Source organism: Mauremys mutica, chromosome 1 (genome assembly GCF_020497125.1).
Source record: "Mauremys mutica isolate MM-2020 ecotype Southern chromosome 1, ASM2049712v1, whole genome shotgun sequence".
Classification (NCBI taxonomy): domain Eukaryota; kingdom Metazoa; phylum Chordata; order Testudines; family Geoemydidae; genus Mauremys; species Mauremys mutica.
Genome location: NC_059072.1, coordinates 268,576,297 through 268,592,096, shown reverse-complemented (window position 1 = coordinate 268,592,096; position 15,800 = coordinate 268,576,297). Strand labels below are relative to the sequence as shown.

Genomic DNA, 15,800 nt, shown 5'->3' with positions numbered 1-15,800 from the left:
ATGAAGAGGCCAGCCTTGGACTGAGAAATAGGGAAGGGGAGGACGAGCAGTAGATTAGAGTTGCTACCCCCAGTTCTGAGACTTCAGAGGTGTAAATATAGTTATTCAGAACTACTAGAAGAGGGGAAAGAATCTCCTCCCACATTCTCCTGTCTTCTTTTAGCTGTTACTTTAAAACCCTGGGGCAACACTGTGACTGAGCTGCCTGCATAGAACTGCACCCATCTAAGGAGAAAGGGAGTGGGAGCAAGAGGGAAGATTTAAGCAGTGTGCAAGCCCCAAGTTGTGCTGTCTCTTCCTGTTGGGCAGCTCTACAGAGCGGCGAAAACGTAGGCTGAACCAACCAGTAGGCCCAGATAATACATGAGAAAGATGGAGGCCACTCTACTTGCAGCAGCAGTGGCCAGAGGCTTCCCCAACTGGCTGGAGTGCTGAACTGCAGGAATAAGGCTCTGTGTGAGGGGAAGGGGATCTGAGGAGCTTCTCGGCAAGAAGATAGCACACTCAGGTGTTGGGGAGGGGTAAAGTCCCTGCCTTGCACAGCCCAGTGGGGTGGGTCCCAGAGAGGGAGATAAGGACTGGTGGGCCTAGAGTAGAACATTCCCCAGACAGACTCCTTGCGGGTAGAACAGCAGCAGCATTAACGGGCAAGAGAGACAAACCCCCACATGAAAGGACCCTGCTGTCTCACCCAGGCTGGGAACGTGGATGGGGATGGGAGGTAGGAGATGCGCTGGAGAACATGGAAGGGGCACAAGAAAGGGTCTGGGCAGACAGCGCCATAGCACCTTCATAGGCCACACAGTGGCATTATTGCAAACCTCAGGAGATCTAAAATCATTATTTGGAACACCTCCCCCAAATGAATTTTTAAAAAAAATACCACATTGTGGTATTTTGATCTGGCTTTAGGTTTTTGAGCCCACTCCCCCACTCCCCAGTATGTGTGTGACACACAGGGATGCCCACTATGATCAGTGAGTGGGGGGTAAAATGGGCTTCAGCCTAGTGATTACAGCTTAATGCGATGGCAGCCCCATCCAGTGGCTATAGATCAATGCAGTAGCAGCCCCGCCCAGTGAATACAGTTCAATATGGTTTTAAATTGGTAAAGCCCCCAGAGGGGTAGAGAAGGCAGTTTTGTCCCTAGAATCAGCCATCAGGGGGATAGGCCAGTAACCCTGGGGAGATCAAGGGTCAAAAGATACTTGGCGGCCCCCCAAATCTGTTCAGCAGCTCGTCTACCCGGGGCATCAGATAGGCATCAAATTTTGAAATGGCATCCACCTTCCGAAAGTCAATACAAAAACGGGGCAACCTGTTGGGTTTTGGCACCAACATGATGGAACTCCACCATTCACACTTGGATTCTTCAGATACCCTGATTTCCAACATCACCTGCAGTTCCTGGCAGACCATTTCCCACATCTTTTGTGGTACTGAGTGTGGGTTCTCCTGAACCTTCCTCCCCAGCTCAGAGGCTATGTGGTGCTGGGCTACATGAGCCCCAAGCAGTTGACACTTAGGGCAGGAGATGCAATAACCTTTGACCTCCAAATGCACCTCCCACCCCGCCAGTAAAACCTGAGCACCGCTTAGTCCAGGGTCTTCTCATGCCCAAGATGCCACCCCAGAGGGTATCGTATCGGCCACTTGCAGCACCTGCCACCAGAACTTCTCGGGGGTCAGTAGTTGAGCTTGGGTCTTGCCTGTTTGTGCATGTTGGGTCATCTAATGCAACCATTCCTCCTGCAATTCAAAATGGGACCCTAACCACCTCCCCTCGTGGGGATTAACTCCCTCCCCATTTATTTTGGTGAGCTGTTCACAGGCCTGGCTCAGCCTTGGGTTCTCCTTCTGGGCACTGATAAAGTCCACCTCCGTAGTCAGTTCCTCCCAGTTTTGGGGTTTGTGAGCCTCTGCCTCTCTTTTGGTGGCTCTTGGGTGGAGGGACCTTCTCTGGGGTCATCATCATCTCTTCCTTGGTCCAGGTTCCCTGCCTCTGGAGGGTCTGGGTCCTTCCCCTGGTGACCTTCTTCTCTGAATTTTACAATCTCCCTGAATTCCTCCAGATCCTGCTCCAGGATAGCTTGGTACATGAGGGTCTGAGAGACCCCTAACTCCTACTATCTGGATGCACCCCCTTATCTCAAGTTCTGTGCCTCTCATGGGATACAGGCACACATCACCCTGGACGTGGGATAAATCATATCCACAACATCTCCCTTGCCTACCAGCTGTCTCCGATCATGGTCCAGCTGCACCTTGAGTCAATTAGCGTTGTCATGGACACTCTGTTGACCCACACCGGGATGGTCTATTTGGCAGCTCCTTTCTTCCAGACCTCACTGAAAGCCACATCCCGCTATGGGAGGCAGGGAAGCAGCCTTCCTCACAGCAGAAGACAAATCTACATTAGTAGGGGAGGGATAGAAACTACACTAGATATATGGGCCAAAGCTAGAGAAGCACAGAGCATCTGAAATCAGAGAGAAGCCTGGGCTTGGGGCTTACATGGGCGACTATGATGTGGAGCAGAACTCTTGTTACTCAGACCCATGTAGTTTAAAGCAGTGTTTCTCAACCTTTTTGATACCAGAGACTGGCTTGCTGCTTTCCTAAACTGTGTCAGAAAGGTCTCAGGGACTGGCACCAGTCCATGGACTGGTCATTGAGCAATGCTGGTCTAGAGAGACCTACCTGGGCGCGGCACTCTCAGGCTGGCTGTGCAGGCTGAAAAGTGTTGCAGAGAGACACACCTGAGCCTTAGGATCACCACTCATTCACTGAGTAAAAGGAAAATACATGAGAAGAGAAACAGTATTTGTGGTTAGTTTGTTGTTCATTTTGCAATTATATCGGTGACATGTACTGAAAGTTATTTAGCAAAATATGTTAATTTGTTTAGCTTGTTTGTATGTCTCATACACACTGTAAAATTCAGTCTATATCCTGAGCAAACAATTTATTAGCATATTTATTGACTTTCCTGCAGGTATGAATTAGGAGCAGCTTTATTCATTGGATGGGCTGGAGCATCACTTTGCATAATTGGTGGCAGTATATTCTGCTTCTCAATAGCTGGAAACAGTAAATCCCCAAGGTACAGAACCCAAGTGATTGCACTTATTTTATTGAAATAAATCAATATATTAGCAAATTTGTGATTATTAAACATATAGAAAGGTAAGCTATACAGCTGGAGTTTAATGGTGCTTCCAAAACAATTCTACAACCAGCTTTTGAAAAGGATTGTGTGAAAAAAAGAAAATAATAGAACTTAAAGTTAATGTTTTTCTTTTTAAGAATTCATAACCAACATTCAGGAAAACCATTGTTTCAGATTGCATGTACTTACAAAATTGCTACCATGTGTCCGAAACTGATAGAAAAGCAATCAGTTGCATAGTATAGCCAACATACCGTATGTGTATTCTATTGCCTCTTCATAACGGAAGTAACCCTAAGTTGCTTGACTGTTAGACAATGTACACCAGGGGTTGGCAACCTTCAGCACGTGGCCCATCAGGGTAATCCACTAGCTGCAAGACATTTTCCTGATGTTGGCTGTCTGCAGGCACAGCCCCCCGCAGCTCCCACTAGCCACAGTTCGCTGTTCCTGGACAATGGGAGCTGCGGGAAGCAGTGCGGGTCACCATGCCTGTGGACAGTCAGTGTCAGGAAAATAGCTCGCAGCCCGCAATCAGATTACCCTGATGAGCCGCGTGCCGAAGGCTGCTGACCCCTGATGTACACACTAATAGGGAGGTAGACTGAAGAAGAGGAAGATGTTGGAGGGGAAACTATGAAAGGTAGTAGATTAGATGGAAACAGATGAGATTTAAGTTAGGGAGCAGGAGTCTCTGCTGCCCTAAACAGAATGTTTTAATGCATAGCCACTGAGGTGTTGGTCTTGTTTGATCCTGCTCTACTGGTGAGAGGTGGCAAAGTGAAATTGATAATAGGTCTGTTTTTTGCTGGGAGAAAGCACTCATTTTTTTCCTAGTTTGAATATTTTTTTTTTACACACAAACATATAATTGTTACCTGTTCATAGAATGAGCTGTAAATGGATAGTTTTTTGTCTTTCAGAATGGGGTACACATATAATGGAGCCACATCTGTGATGTCTTCTAGGACAAAGGTCCACAATAGTGCAGCAGATTTTAAATCACCAAAAGGCCCTCCAAAGCACTTTGACAAGAATGCTTATGTTTAATTGTACTGTTCTAAGATACAAAGCCAGTTTTCAAATCAGTTTGTACAGTTCATTCACAGAGTGATTTCCGGATGAGTACCAGCATAATCACCACCAGGACAATGAATTTTTAAAATATTAACTTGCAGCATTTTACATATTGATGTAAATTTTCTTATACAATATTTTAAGATTTATGTTGGTGTTATATATAAATTATATATCTGTAAATCACTTGCTGTTTTTGCTTTCTACAAAAAATAAATAGGATATTTACAGATAACAGTTTGTCACCTACTTTATTTGTATGATATCAAATGCACAGTATCTAATGCAGTACATCACAGCAGCAGTATAGGAGCAGGTTCCAAAATAGGTTTAGTATTTGGAGCCAGAAGTCAAATTTTGTGCAACTCCCTATGTGAAAATTTTCACCAGTGAGAAACAGTCACCTAGAGCCTGATTTTCAGAAGTGCTAAACACCTTGCAAGTCCAGTTGAAGTCAACAGGGACTGAGGTAATCAGGAGCTCTGAAAATCAGGTCCTTTTTTCTCCCTTAGGAGTGGGGGAGACAAGAGCCAATCATTCACATCCCACAGAAGCAAGAGAGGGAGACAGTTAGGTAGAGCAAGAGTTTAGGGGCTGGGGGAACCAGGGCTGACTAGGGAGCCCAGAGAAGAGAGCTGTGACCAGTATATTGGAGGGAGTCAGGGCAGACTGTGGGAGAGGAGTGTTTTGAGTTTAAGGCAACTTGAAAGGAAATTTTGGGGGGCAGAGTGACAGCACCTGAGATCTTCGGGATTTGGGTGGAGGGCTGGGGCAAGCTCCTCCATTCTGCTTTTCCCCACTTCAGCTTGTATCCTCTGAGCCTGCCGCCATCCCTCCTCCAGTCTACCACTACCCAACCTGCCCCTCCCTCTACTTGTCTCTGGTCCCCTTTTGTTCCTTACTGCAGCTGCTAGCAAGCCATTTGCTCTGCCGGTTGCTTACTCCTCCTGCAGACTGGCTAGGTTCCCGCAACCACCTGGCACCAGAATGGCCCCTAGAAGCCACTAGCCACTAGAAGTGATTACAGGAAAAATCTTAGCCAATGCCTGTGGACTACTTCGCAGGAGATTCCAGGATGGCAGTGGGAATGCGTGAGAGGGCCGCCGACTGCATGAATGTCACATGTAATTATGTGATGCGTGGCAGCCCGGCTGGATGATTTTGAATTAGTTAGGCAAACATTTTTAAGATCTCAGGTAACGGGGAGAGAGTGGGCAGCATTGTCTCTCTTTCCACTTGGAACTGTGACAATTTTCAAACAGTTGTTTGTATGATGATTCAATGAGTCAGATTTATCTAATAAGAGATTATGAATGACCACAGCACAGTTTTGGGACATATACCCTATAATTAAGGCTCCATGTTTGTCATTAAGGTCACGGATTCCATGACTTCTGCAGCTGGACGATGTGCCTGGCCCGAGGGCCGTCTGAGCAGCTCAGGCAGCTCCTGGCCAGGTGCACCAGCCACTGCTGGGGCAGTCTTGGGCCTTCCTGCCACCCAGCAGCAGGAGTTTGGGTGTGTGTGGTGGGGGTTCAGGTGTGGGGTGCAGGGCAGTGCTTACCTGAGGGGGATCCCCAGAAAGACAACAGGGACTCCCCTCCATCAGCTCCTAGCTCCACGTGCTGCCTCCATCCGCAGTAACCGCCCCTGCAGTTCCCATTGGCTGTGGTTCCCAGCCAATGGGAGCTGCAGAACCAGGGGTTGGGGCAGAGCAGAGGCATGTGAAACTAGGAGTTGGGGTCACCGCTTCCCAGGAGGCTGGTAGGGAGCCTCCCTCAGCCCCACCAACGCCCCCTAGACCATGACTCCTCCCCCGAGCAGCCATTGCATCGCCCCTCCCCCCACAGCACCTTCTGTGCCCTCCAGGCTGCACCTCCCCTCAAGTTTTAGTCAGGGATATATAGTAAAAGTCATGGACAGGTCACGGGCCATGAATTTTTGTTTACTGCCCATGACTTTTACTAAAAATACCCATGACTAAAACGTAGTCTTACCTATAATGAATTATAGTTTCTTCTTCAAAAATCAAACCCATACCTTTCTTGAGGTTTGAACAGGCAGAATGGCCATAGTCCAAATTCTAAATTTGATCTAAATCAGTTGGATCCATCTGTATTTTCCTTTTTTCCAAGATTTTTTTTCATATCAAAATAGGTAGGCATTAGTTTCAGCTGTGCGGTTCACATTAAATCCACAATGATCTTGTTTCATGTTAAGCTTACCTTTAAAATGTTCTTCTTGACATCAGGGCCACTCCTGCAGTCTTTTATTCAGGTTAGGGATTATTCTCGTTAACAACTCTACTGAAGCAAATGGAACTGACATGACTACAGAGTACATGACTACAGACTCATAAGGAAGTGTCTGCAGTGTTAGGTGCACATTTAGAAGTGCCTTTAAATGATTACTCCAGCAGTGGAGCCAAAGTCTGTCCTGATTTTCTTCCTGTGCAACCCCAAGGAAGATGGAGCCCCAACCTACTGCTACCGAAGTCAATAACTTAATTGACTTAAATTGGAGCAGGACCAGGTGTAGGATAAATCACTCACTACTTAGTGCAGTGGTCCCCAAACTTTTCATATCGTGCCCCCTTGCCCCTGTCTGTGCCACCTCCTAGGAGCTGGTCTGCGACCAGTCGGAAGGGGGAAATGGGGGAAAGGGGACCGAGGCTGGGAATGGGTCTGGAGCCAGGAGCGGAGTCGCAGCTGAGGGAGGGGCTGGGGGCAGGGAGGGGCTGGGTGATGCTCCCTGCCTGCCCTCCGTGGGAGCTGGTCCGGGCCCTGCTCCGCCCCCTTGAACGTTCCCCCGCGTCTCTTTAGGTGGCGCTTCCCAGTTTGGGGACCACTGACTTATTCAGATGTATTAATGTGTATTCATGTGTATTAATGTGTAATCAGATGTATTGATTCTCAAAGATGAAGTCACCACCAACAACAAAAATTGAAGACCCTCAGAGTTTTGGTGAACCAATTTTGGGGGGAAGAGGATAAATATATAAAATATATCCTCAACAATCCTAGTTTTTAAAAACTCAACATAATAGAAAAGAAGTGCCTTGTATTACATTGTAATTACATAAAAAATAGGACACATCTAAAAATACAGGACTAATCATTCAAGCTTTTTTAAATTTAGTGTTTTATTACTATTTAAATTCAAAAGCAGCTAAGTCTATTTTTATGAAGGCAGCTATCTTGGGAAATTAATGCAACTGCAAGAGCAAAAGTTTATTGAATATAAAAACAAAAAAATACAAATACGTGTTCAATACCACAGCTGTACCTTTCTCGTTCCCATTCAAGTTGTCTAGCTATATTTTTATAATTTGAAGTTTTATATGAATACACATTAAAACATATTCTAATAATTAAAGCAGAAACACTTTCCCAGTATTAAGTTTCAAGGCATACACCAACAAATCTGTAAACTATACCATTTTTCAGCCTCTGACACTTACTTTAAATCATGCTGGGAAATGTTAACATTTTAATACAAAGAAAAAGCTTATTTAAAACATTCACATTTGTATATAAAATTCAGGATAAAAAATAAAAAATATATACTTTTTTTAAAAAGGCTTTAAAAATACTGATAATTAACATTCTGCAGGAAACGGTTTATTAGTTAATGCTTCTGGGCTTTTTTAGAAACTGGTTTCAGTCTTACAAAGAAACAATAGGGAGAAATCCTGGCCCCAGTGAAGTTCGTGGGAGTTTTGCCGTTGACTTCAATTCGGCCAGGATTTCACCCCAAGTTTCTAAATACTGAGGGGCTAATTACATGTATGTAAATCCCTTTGTAAACTGTTTAAGGTTAAAAGACACAAGCATTTTGTAAACAATCTTCCTTGTTATTAATGTACAATTGAAAAAAATGAATAGGAGTCAGAATCTTTTAGACAGGGTCTTTAACTCTGTATTATGATCTAACAGAAATGTCTGCCATTTTGAATTGAACAGTTATATATCTGAAGAGTCACTCCAATCAGTTACAGTGACTAAGCTGCTTTTTAATGTGCTTGTTGTATCAGCATCATGAAATCCTGTTAACAAAATACATAAAAAAAAGAATTAGATGATAAAACTAGATTACAATCAATCATAATTCAGCATTATTTTCCTTCCAACTGACAGGGTGAAATAAGGCCCCACTGAAATCAATTACAAAACTTCTATTGACTTCAACGGGGCCAGGATTTCACCCACAGGAGGAAAATTATAAATAGCTATATATGAAGACTGCTTCCCTCATTACAGTAGGAACCATGATACTAGCTGTCAGTGCTAATATTGCAGGCCTTTCTGAAAATGATCTACGTATCTTTTCTACACATAAAAATGACAATTTTTCAAGTCCAGTATCTTGGAACTGTCTAGAAACAATTGTTTGTATCCCCCACAGGAAAGATAAGAATCTCTCCTTTCCAGGGGTATAAAGCTCCCTTTTCAGCCTGAGTCACAAGATATACATCTTAAACGGCCAGAGGTCAAAGATTTAATATTATTCTCAAACCAGGTAATTTAGGGGGGAAATTCCACGTTTGGGAGGGGAAGGAGACATTTTTTTTCAGACAGGTTATTTTTTAAAAAAAAATGGCAGCAGCTTGAAGGTGCTCAGAGTCTTGGAATCTTAGAATAAATTTAGCGTCTTTTTTATATACTGATGACAAAATAACTTTTTAAAAAGTTATTTAGTTTCCATTGTAATTAGATATTGTAATTATAACATTTTTATACTACACTTAAGTTTTTCTTTAACGATGGCAGGTGCTTAAATCCAATTTTCCCCTCAAATACTGTAAATGTTTGAATATGTTACCTTCCTCCTTAGGCATATTTGCCTTAGGAACACCCCAGGCATGTACCATTGATGCAGTATTTGATTCATTATTCTTTTGAACTGCAGTTCCCTTCTGCCCTCTCTCGTCTTTTGCTAATAAACAATTTTCTTCTTCTACAGATGATATATCCCAGTCATCATCATCAACTTCTGTGAACTAATAGGAAAAGAAAAAACATGAGGGTTTTTTTCTATTAAGGAAGGGTTGTTTTTTTTAAATTTTCTAGAGTTCTTCTAAAGGTAGAATTGTTCATGAATCTACTTATGAAGATTTAAGAGCAGATTAGGAAGGGGGAACTGGAAATGTGTGGAAGTAAAACCCTTCTAAAAGGTCCCATGGGGCACATGCATCAAGGGCTGTATAGTCCTGTGTCATAGCACTTTACTTTTATGTTTCATTTCTTTTTAAACCTACACACACACACACACTTTTAACCTATGAATATGCTGAATGCAGAAAGTGATGTTAATTCACTGTTAGAGTTGCACAATTAAAAATAATAAAAAGTGAAAAGAACTGCAAAAGTTAAAGGGCCAAATGCTAAACCAGTGGAAATCAGCACAGTTCCATCGTACCAAGCTAGACTGATATACACCAGCTGAGGATCTAATGCAAAGATCACACTACAATGTTGGCTTGACAATAATGCACATCAAGTGTGTTTTATGGTATACCTGGCCTAACATAATGGGTCCGTGAATCTTGACTGGGATTTCTAGGCACTACCACAATATAAATACTTAATTATTAATAAATAGCATGTTAATTTAAATATTAGATTATATTACTTATAAGAAAAACAAATGAACACATTATATGCTATACATGCAACTTGGCAGAGTTTAGATTGATGCAGAAACTTATTTGCTTTTCAATTATGCAACCTTAACAATGTGTTAAGGGCTTTTTAACATTTAAATTCCTTTATTTAAAGGGAAGTAAGGGGGAAGAGAGTGTTGAGAAAAAGAGGGGAGGGAAAGGATTAAACATAACTGGGTTAAATAGTCACAGGAGTTCTCTATATCTAAATTTTGGCATGGTGCCTATCTTTGTTGTATCTTCTCTCCCTAAGAATTAAAAACACACAGAATATCAATCTCTTCCTTGCTTCCTAGCAGGTAGGGGTTAGCTTTTTTAAATTAGAATGCTGGGCTTGACCAATAAGGAGGAATTGGTTGGAAATCTGAAGGTGGAAAGCAATTTGGGTGAAAGTGATCATGATATGATAGATTTAATGACTGTAAGGAAAGGGGAAAAAAAAGTGAGAGCCGTAGAATAAGGAGAATGACTTCAAAAAAGCAGACTTTAACAAAACTCAGAAAACTGGAAGGTAAGGTCCCACAGGAAGAAAATTGAAGGGAAAAAGGAGTTCAGGAGAGCTGAAAGTTTCTCAAGGAGACATTAAAGGCACATCTGCAAACTATCCCAGTGTGAAGAAAAAATAGGAAGAATAGTAAGGGGCCAATATGTCTACATGAGAAGCTCTTCAGTGACTTGAAAATCAAAAAGAAATCCTATTAAAAGTGGGAACATGAACAAAATCAGAAAAGTTAAGGGACAAAATGAGTTAAACCCAGCAAGGGACATAAAACGTAATAAGAAGAGGTTCTATAATACATTAGGAGCATCAGAAAGTCTAAGGAAAATGTAGGTCCTCTATTTATCAGGGAAGGAGAGCTAATAACTAATGACATCAAGAAGGATGAGGTGTTTAATACCTATTTTGCTTCAGTCTTCACTAAAAAAGTTAATGGTAATCAGATACTCAACATAATTAATATTAACAATAAGTCAAAATAGGGAAAGAACAGGTTAAAGAATATTTAGATAAAAGCTAACTTAAGAATATAAAAAAGGTCATACTGGGTCAGACCAAATGTCCATCTAGCCCAGTATCCTGTCTACTGTCCATTGCCAGGTGCCCAAGAGATAATGAACGGAAAAGACGGTTACTCACCGTAGTAACTGTTGTTCTTCGAGATGTGTTGCTCCTATCCATTCCAGTTAGGGTGTGCGCGCCGCGCGTGCACGGCTCTTCGGAACATTTTTACCCTAGCAACACTCGGTGGGCCGGCCGGGCGCCCCCCGGAGCGGCGCCGCCACGGCGCAGGACATATACCCCTGCCGACCCATCCGCTCCTCAGTTCCTTCTTGCCGGCTACTCCGACAGTGGGGAAGGAGGGCGGATCTGGAATGGATAGGAGCAACACATCTCGAAGAACAACAGTTACTACGGTGAGTAACCGTCTTTTCTTCTTCGAGTGATTGCTCCTATGCATTCCAGTTAGGTGATTCCCAAGCCTTACGTAGGCGGTGGGGTCGGAGTTAGATGTTGCAGAATGCAAAACTGCTAAGCCAAAGGCTGCATCAGCTCTGGACTCTTGGACCAATGAGGCAAAGGTGTGGACCAAGGACCAGGTAGTTGCACGACACATCCCCTGAAAGGGTATGTGAGCCAGGAAGGCAGCAGAGAAGCCTGAGCCCTAGCGGAATGTGCAGTAAGGTGGCTTTATGGAACATGGGCCAAAACACAGGAGGTGCGGATGCACAACGTCATTGAAGATGAAATCCTCTAGGAGGAGACAGGTATGCCCTTCGTCCGGTATGCCGGTACGATGAAGGTTTTGGGGGCGTTACGAGAGGGCTCTGTCCGCTAGATATAGATTGCGGACGCCCTACGGATGTCGAAGGAGGGCAGTTGTTGCTCTCCTTGCAAAGAGAGTGGCTTCGGAAAGAAGACCGGAAGGAAGATATCCTGGTAGATATAAAAGCCCGACACCTCCTTAGGGAGGCAGGTCGGACGTGGTAATAATTGCCCTTGTCCTTGAGGAACACAGTATACCTTGGCCTATTGTGAGAGCCTGAAGCTCGGAGACTCATCTGGCCGCAGGAAAGGCTACAGGAAAACTGTCTTGCAGGACAGGTATATCAATGAGCATGTTGACATTGGCTCGAATAGGGCAGTCATAAAACTGGTTAGAACCAGGTTAAAGAGCCAGGTTTATGGTGGGGCCCCACTGGCGGGGGGGGGTAAACGGTCCAAGCCCTGAGGAACCAGATGGAATGGATCGGGACCTCGGCGGGAGAAACATTGCGTGTTTCCAAGCAGCAGGAAAAACGCTTCCACTTGGCCAGATACTTTAACCGAGTGGAAGATTTTCTACCACCCCGGGGAATCCTGTAGAACCGAGGCAGTACAACGTAACTCGGATCGGTTTAGCCACGCAGGAGCCCTGCTGTGAGGTGCAGGGATTACAAGACCAGGTGGTGAAGCTTGCCGTGATCCCGCGTAATGGGGTCTGGGCCAAGAGGGCTGCTACCGACCGGTGTAGCAACATGGTGTACCAGTGCTGCCCGGGTTACGCTGGAGCGATCACGATCAGGGCGCTCCGTCCATGCGGAGTTTTAGCAGGACCCTGTGAACCCGCAGGAACAGTGGAAAAGCGTATGGCATATGGCTGATCCACGGCCTCAGGAAAATCCTCCAAGACCGAGCCTGGGGAGAGGCCTTGGAACGAGGAGAATTTCTCTCTCTTTCCGTTCTCGCGAGAGCGAGGAGGGCTATGCGGGGAAAGTCCCATTTCCGGAAAACGGAATGGCTAAAGTCCGGAGGAAACTACCACTTGTGAGACAGGAAGGATCTGCTGAGACGATCCGCCAGCTGAAACGCCTAGTACACAAGGCAGACTGCTCTCAGCTCTCGGACAGTGATATATAAGGCCAGCTCTTGCGCTGACCGAAGGCCGTGAGTGCGAAACTAAGCCAGGTGCGCACCCAGCCGAGAGATAGGGTGTCTGTCCTGAGGGACCCCGAAGGGTGAATGGAACCGCATCCCTGGATACACCAGGGAGGCGCTGACTCCCGGTCGAGGGAGCCTAGAATGCTCGGGGGGAACGAGACGAACACGAGTATGCTATCTCTGCCCGGTTGGTACACCCAGGTGAGCCACGACTGAAGTGGACGGAGGCGAAGCCTGGCATGTTTGGTTGCAAATGTGCAGACAGCCATGTGACTCAGGAAACCTAGGCAAGTGCGAGCCAAAGTTGTCGGGAAGGTCCGTAGACCTTGTACAATTGTTACCCTCGCCTGAAACCGAGGCTGAGGTAAGCAGGCTCTGGCGAGACTGGAGTCCAGGACGGCCCCAATGAATTCTATTCCCTGTGTGGGAATCAGAGTGGATTTTTCTACTGATCGTCAGGCCTAGACACAGGAATAGGTCCGTGTCGATGCCCACATGACTGGTAACTTGGGCCCGGTGGTCTTACGAATGAGCCACTCGTCTAGATACGGAGAACGTGTATCCGACGGTGGCGAAGAAAGGCGGCGACTACCGCCATGCACTTTGAATACCCCTGGGTTGTATAGAGGCCAACCGGGAGGGCCGTAGACTGGGAATGACGTCGGTAGGCCCCAAACCGAGGGTACCTTCTGTGTGGAGGAGGAATGGCGACGTGAAAACACGCGCCCTTCACGTCGAGGGCGGCGTACCAGTCTCCGGGATCCCAGGATGGGATGACGGTCGCCCTGGGTACCATGCGGAACTCATCTGCATCGTGACTTGTTGAGTTCCCGCAGGTCTAGGATAGGTCTGAGACCTCCCTTCGCCTAGGGGATTAGGTTTCGCCCTTAGGTACCTCCTGTATAGCTCCAATGAGGAGGAGCGTCCGCACCTCTTGCAAGAGGAATCGCTCGTGAGAGGGGTCCTTAGGAGGGACGAGGATGGGTAGGCTTTTGCCCCATTGGTGGTCAGAAGGACCCTAATTTCGGCTCCTTTGGGGTCCGGAATGATGGCCACGACTGTGTAAGCCACACCCGCTGGCAAAGTCCTGACTTTGTCAAGGCGCGGGGTAAGAGCGGAGGCTGGGGACGGAAACGTCAGCGCTGAATCACCGGCGTGTGCATGCCGAGAGAGAGAGCGCAAAGTGACCCTGCTGCCCTTTAGGCTTTGCAGCCTAGGGCCAGTGTTTTCAGAGAACAGGCCTGTACCGTCGAAGGGCAAGTCCTGTATGGCGTGCCGCAGCTGTGAGGGAAGGCTCGATAACTGGAGCCATGAAACGCGCCGCGTGGCAACACCCGAGGCCAGAGTCGTGGCAGCGGAGTCAGCTGCGTCCAACGAGGCCTGGAGGAAAGCTCTCTCCAGCTCCGTCCTTTGCTGCAGCAGGGCATCGAACTCCTGACGGGAGTTCTGAAGAACCGACTCTGTAAATTTGCCCACCGCCACCCATAGTAGCGGCTAAGCTGGGCTTGCTGGTTCGCTACACGAAGTTGCAGGGCCCCCTCCGGGTACATCTTACGGCCCAGTAAGACCACACGCCCAGCCTCTTTGGATTTAGGGGCTGGTTGCGTTTCAATTAAAGGAGGGCCGGAGGGGTATGTTCCTGCCCCCGCCTCATCTGGGGAAGAGGAAGAAGAAAGGCCAGGGACAAGCGGGTCCTGTGTGGGCTCGAGCTCCTGATCCGGTGGGATCTGGGAGCCCGGTGCCGAACCGGGGCTTGCTCTGTACCGGTCGGAGGGGGACGACTAATTGTCGCCTCTGGCACCCAGAGCTCCAACGGAACGGAGCGAGATGGGATCACCGGTACGCCTCTGGCGTGGTAGTACACCCAAGGCGTCCAGAATGACCACTGACAGGTCTCCTGGAAGACTCTGGAGGGCACACCGGAAAACAGAGTACTACGCATATGAAGTGTCCTCACGGGACGACACTGATGCGTGGCTGGATGGCCCTGGAGGAGCTGAAAAGCCCTTGGTAGAGTCTCCGTCTCTAACTGACGTCGCTGGATGCGGCACCGGGGATCGGTACCGGGAGACATACCAGTACCGAGAACGGGACCTGCTACCGGGGCTGTGCCGGGCGGTCGACCGAGAGCGCGAGGCTCGATGATCAGGAGTGGCTACGGGCGTCCTGGTGCCTGGGGCGGTGCCGGGAGCTGGATCGGTGCTGAGTGTACCGACATGGAGAACAGTGCCAAGACTGCAAGCGGCGTCGGGACCTAGATCGGTGACGGGACCGAGAACATCTGAGGGACCGTGATCGTGAACGGTGCCGCTGTGCGGTACCGACGGAGGGTGGTCTGATCAAGGCAGGCTTGCCCATTGACTATGTAACCCGCACCGGCAGTGCCGGGGGTTGAGGCAGCGCAGACACTGCTATTGCAATCAGCTCCCTCGCCATGGACACTGTCTCCAGTGTGGAGGGAATAGAGAGCTCGACCATAGCTCGCGCCACGGACGCAGCTTCATAGCGAGCTCGACCACGGTCCGTACCGGGGAGTGTTCCAGCACCGGACTCGATGGCTTTTGCCTGGCCGGAGTTAATGGTGCGGGTATTGTCAGTGCCACGGCAGACATTGATGCCGGGCGATCCGACTGAGCATAGCACTCGGCTGCGGAGCAGGCGGCTCGGACGCAGCTTCAAAGCGAGCTCGACCACGGTCCGCACCGGGGAGCTTTCCGGCACCGGACTCGACGGCTCTTGACCAAGGCATGACTCAGATTGGGACGGTGGACAACCCTGCAATCTAAGAGCAGAGGAGTCCAAACTATCTAGAAACTACTAAAACTACACTAACTACTAAAACCAACAACTATTTACACTAAAAACTGAGAGGAAAACCACTAAGAGGAGGATTACCTAGGCAATGAGGGTTCCAACAACTGTCACAGGCAGCAAGAAGGAACTGAAGGGGAGTGGGGTCAGCAGGGCCCTTT

General features: G+C 47.1%; 2 protein-coding genes across 7 annotated transcripts in view; one reads left to right on the top strand and one right to left on the bottom strand.

The window, feature by feature from the left end:
• Positions 1–4,426, top strand: part of CLDN10 (claudin 10) — a 106,006-nt gene extending 101,580 nt beyond the window's left edge. The window contains exons 4-5 of the mRNA XM_045009834.1: positions 2,996–3,103; positions 4,093–4,426. Coding sequence (XP_044865769.1) covers positions 2,996–3,103; positions 4,093–4,219 — 235 coding nt within the window. The 3' untranslated portion in view covers positions 4,220–4,426. The remainder of the gene's footprint in view (positions 1–2,995; positions 3,104–4,092) is intronic.
• Positions 4,427–7,372: 2,946 nt separating this feature from the next.
• Positions 7,373–15,800, bottom strand: part of DZIP1 (DAZ interacting zinc finger protein 1) — an 81,581-nt gene continuing 73,153 nt past the window's right edge. For all 6 annotated transcript variants that reach the window (XM_045009759.1, XM_045009769.1, XM_045009727.1 and 3 more), the window contains 2 exons: positions 9,068–9,245; positions 7,373–8,291 (listed from right to left, as the gene is read on the bottom strand). In XM_045009759.1, the coding sequence (XP_044865694.1) occupies positions 8,209–8,291; positions 9,068–9,245 (261 nt within the window). In that variant the 3' untranslated portion in view covers positions 7,373–8,208. The remainder of the gene's footprint in view (positions 8,292–9,067; positions 9,246–15,800) is intronic.